Raw genomic sequence first — 4,069 nt, 5'->3', positions numbered from 1 at the left:
GCTATGACTCTCGACTCTGTATTTACGTCATTGATCATACCAACTGACAACGCGCCTTTGCTTACATGAATGTTTAATCGCTTTAGAATAGATTCCGAAAATAAAATTTGCTGTGGCACAAGTATCTAACCAGGTGCGGGATTTTATCGGATTACGCCCGCGATCCCGGACATAACCACGGCACTCGCTAGTAATTGTGGTGCGGGCGTGTACGACACCATAGCATGCCTTATCTTCGCGGTATTAATCGACTCGGCTATTCACGCGGCCTGTGTATCTACGGCCTTAGAAGTGGAAGTTCGATTCGTCACCGGATATTGGTCTAAATGCAGAAGAGTGTTATGTTTCCTTTGGCAAATTGTACAGTTCGAAAAAGTGCAGGGGGTGTCTCTATGTGAGCGCAAGCAGTTGTAACAAGCCTTCGCGTTTCTCACTGTTTCGATACGTTTAGGTATAGGCAATTGTTTGAATTTGTCGCATAAATACAAGGGATGCCGTTTCGTCTTGCATGCTATGCAATTACGCGCCGCGCTTACGACACGCGCTCGATTCGAGGGACGACTTCGTCCTTTTTTGCTCGAGGGTTCTCCCCTGCTTCCCTCCATGTCGGTTACCTTCGCTCTCTCGCGTCTCGAGACGCAAACCGCGGTTTTATATAAGAACTCGTACATCTGGTCGATCTCTGGAAACTCGTCTCTTTCGAGAGTCGCCTCCCATTTTTCCAACGTTATCCTTGGTAGCTTGGTCTCTAGCAAAGGTACGATCATCTCGTGTCCGACCGAAACTCCCAAAGAGTTTAGCGACGCAACGTGTTGCTGCGCGTCGTCCGCGAGACTGGACAAACCGTTCGTTGTTTCTTTGTTTAGCGCGGGCAAATTTGATAGCAGAGAGAGATGCCGCGATATCAAGATCCTCCTGACCTCATATGACCGTTCTAATAAGCTCCAGGCCTTGGCATAATTAATTCCGTCAATTTCGAAGATCCTAATCTTGTTCGCGGCTTCGTCAGTTAACGCCGATCTAAGGTAATGCAATTTGTCTATTTCCGCAAGGTCCGTTCGCGAGCCTATCATACTGCAAAACGCATTTCTGAATGATAACCATTCCTCAAATCTACCATTAAACTTCGGTAACGGTGTTTCGGGCAGCTTAATCCGCCGTTTCTCAACAGGCGGTACGACGTCATCGCGCCGTACCCCTTCATTCGATACGCTAGCGCTCGTTTCGGACATATCTCCCGACGGCGCATCTCCCGGACGTAAAATACTCTCAATTTTTCCCGCCAAGCTATAAAACCGCTCCTGAATACCCTCGAACTCGACCCGATGATTTGCGTTGGGATCTAATACCGCGAGTTCATCGTTATACTCTTCGAAGGCCCGATATAATTGCGTTAAACGCTCGTTTCGCAACCTTAACGTCGCGTTATCAATTTTCCCCTCTTCGACGATATTGGCTAAATTGGTTATTTGGGATTTCAGGGAAGTTCGTTTCTGAACGAGGAATTTGATTTTGTCCGCCATCTCGGCATGCGACGGAATGTAAATGCTGGGAAAGAATGACTTACTCTTACGCCTGTCGAGTACGATTGCACACGTTCCTCCTTCGGCTGACTTGGATGACTTGGAGGACCCGCTCTTAGTAGATGTGAGGCGGCTCTCAGGCTGGATCCCGTTTCTTGCGTGGATTGAGGCACACACCTCACAGGAGGCACCAAAATGTTCTGTATCAACACGAACAGTATTAGTGTTCGTGCTGTCTTTTCGCGTAATGACAATAACAAGTGATGTTGGGTTGTGAATATATTGTTTATTGGTCCGGTCTCAGAATATACCACAAATCTTTGTGTCTCGCACTCGCGATAGGGATGCCCGCGACGACGCCTCGGAGCTGTTGCCCCGGGTCGCGGACTACTCGTATGTGATGGTTATTTGGTCCAGCGACGACGCCTCGGAACTGTTGCCCCGGGTCGCGGACTAATCGTATGTGATGGTTATTTGGTCCAGCGACGACGCCTCGGAACTGTTGCCCCGGGTCGCGGACTAATCGTGTGTGATGGTGACGACGTCTCAGAGCTGTTGCTCTGGGCCACCTTCGCGGACGCTGCGGTTCGCGACTCTCACTGACTCGATCACAATTTACTTCCTTGATGTTCTCGACGCGAGTATGCCCGTAGGGGATCGTTCGGTTCGGACTTCTGTACTGTACTGTGCTGAGTGAGTGCCGGACCATCGCGCTCGGCTATATGTACTGCGATCCCCCGCCAAGACTTCAGGAAGTTTTCCCAAAATCTTATTGGTGGGCCCTTAGGTCCGCCTCTCGATCCTCGATCAGCGGCTCGCAGACATCGGGGAAAACAAAGGGCGCGGGGACTACGAAAGCCGCGCGCCCGAGCCCACCGGCGCCGTACATGTCCGAACTCGCACCGCACGCCGCCCCAATCTTTGTAAATAAGATTGCGCGGATGCGTCGCCAGACGGTCGCCGGCGCCGATGCGCGCGTTCCGCGCCGCTCACGTCATCGTCCCTTGTTGGGCCCATCGCATGTACATACATTGCGTCGTAGAAATGTCGCGCACGACCCCTCTACGACGCAACACCGCCCTTCCCCCACGTGCGACAGAGTAAAGTTCGATTTTTATTATTGACTCATCGCGTGTATGCGCTGGAACGCGCCCATCGTGTCCGACTCGTGAGAGACGCTACGCAACAGAACATAATTTTTTTTAAATAAAAACATTCTTCCACAGATAATACGAAATATTTCAAAGAAATTATTCGTCAGCAAGGTTATTTTAAAACTCATTTGTGGCAGATGGCAGACGATTTGAGACAAATAAAAGACAAATAAAATGCTATAACAACTGGTAATCTGATGCGACACAATCAAAACGGCAACAAACAACAAGATACAATTTATAACTCCTTTGAGTTACCGTTTAAAACTGTGAAAGATATAGAAGAGACTGTGGAAAACTTTTTGAAAATTCCAGATAACTTTGAACGTTCGGTACATATACATATGTTCTATACAAATTTCGTAAAATAACAGATAATTGGTATGTAATATATGATTTTTTGTAGACAACAGAAGCATCTATAGTAGGAGGCACATCTCCTTATAACTTTATAAAAAGAAATTTGTGCCGATTAGTTAGCAATGAACTTGCACAACAATACAGTTGGTTGGACAAGAAACTCAAAAGGAAATTTTATAACCTTCGAATCGCAGATATGTTACTAGGTAAATGTATTAAATGTATCATATAATATTACATTATAAATATGTACATTTAAAAAAATATTTTTTTTCAACTTTTAGTGTAAAAATAATTTGTAGAAAAAATTAATTGATTGATCTTTGCAAGTATACATATTATTTCTGTTACAGCTGCAGGTGCTGCATATTCTAACTCGACTTATACTAAACTGGAATTGGAGAAGGCAATACAATTATGGTTAAAAAGGGGTAAAGAGCGATATGATGCTGAAAGAAAAAAAGCAAGAAAAACTTGAAAATGATATCGAATAGTTCTTTATATAAGCCAAAAATTTATTTGTTTCTTTAAAATTGATATTTTGTTTCTAAAGTACATATAATTATTTTAAGTTGTGTGATATTTTCATGTTCTTCTTTCGAATAGTTCAGTAGTTTGAAATATTTTTCGTAATGACTTCTGCACACAGGACGCGGAAATGCTTGCTGCGCGACAAGAAGCAACGCAGGAACCAATCAATTTATCACTTTTCTGTAAGAGCAAAAGAATTATATTGGCTATCACTGCTTCATGCCGCGCGGTAAACTTTCCGCATCCTGTGTGCAGAAGCCAATAGTTTTTGCAATATTTTTCTTTTTAAGATTTATTTACATTATGTTTTTTTTTATTTTATATAATGCAATATAGATTCCCAGCAAACACCAAAGTAACAGTTACATAACATCAATATAAATGTAATATAACACCGCCTGTTATATTACATTTCCATTGATGTTATGTAATTGTTACTTTGGTGTTTGCTGGGTTATAGATAAAAATGTATGAAGCATTTATATTTAATTAAATAAGATG

At 43.8% G+C, this 4,069-nt stretch overlaps 1 protein-coding gene across 1 annotated transcript; it reads right to left on the bottom strand.

The window, feature by feature from the left end:
- Positions 1–260: 260 nt before the first annotated feature.
- LOC105569808 lies at positions 261–2,060 on the bottom strand. Its single transcript, XM_012026545.1, has 2 exons — positions 1,950–2,060; positions 261–1,883 (listed from the first exon to the last, which is right to left on the bottom strand). The coding sequence occupies exon 2, from the start codon at positions 1,521–1,523 to the stop codon at positions 261–263; it is 1,263 nt and encodes a 420-aa protein (XP_011881935.1). The 5' UTR covers positions 1,524–1,883; positions 1,950–2,060.
- Positions 2,061–4,069: the final 2,009 nt, after the last annotated feature.

The sequence above is a fragment of the Vollenhovia emeryi genome, unplaced genomic scaffold, assembly GCF_000949405.1.
Source record: "Vollenhovia emeryi isolate VEMERY1.0 unplaced genomic scaffold, V.emery_V1.0 DF942179.1, whole genome shotgun sequence".
In the NCBI taxonomy this organism is placed as follows: domain Eukaryota; kingdom Metazoa; phylum Arthropoda; class Insecta; order Hymenoptera; family Formicidae; genus Vollenhovia; species Vollenhovia emeryi.
This window is presented reverse-complemented; position numbering and strand designations above follow the sequence as displayed.

Excerpts from the sequence above, each read along its gene's own strand:
- LOC105569808 (XM_012026545.1), bottom strand. The coding sequence starts at position 1,523 with ATGGCGGACAAAATCAAATTCCTCGTTCAGAAACGAACTTCCCTGAAA.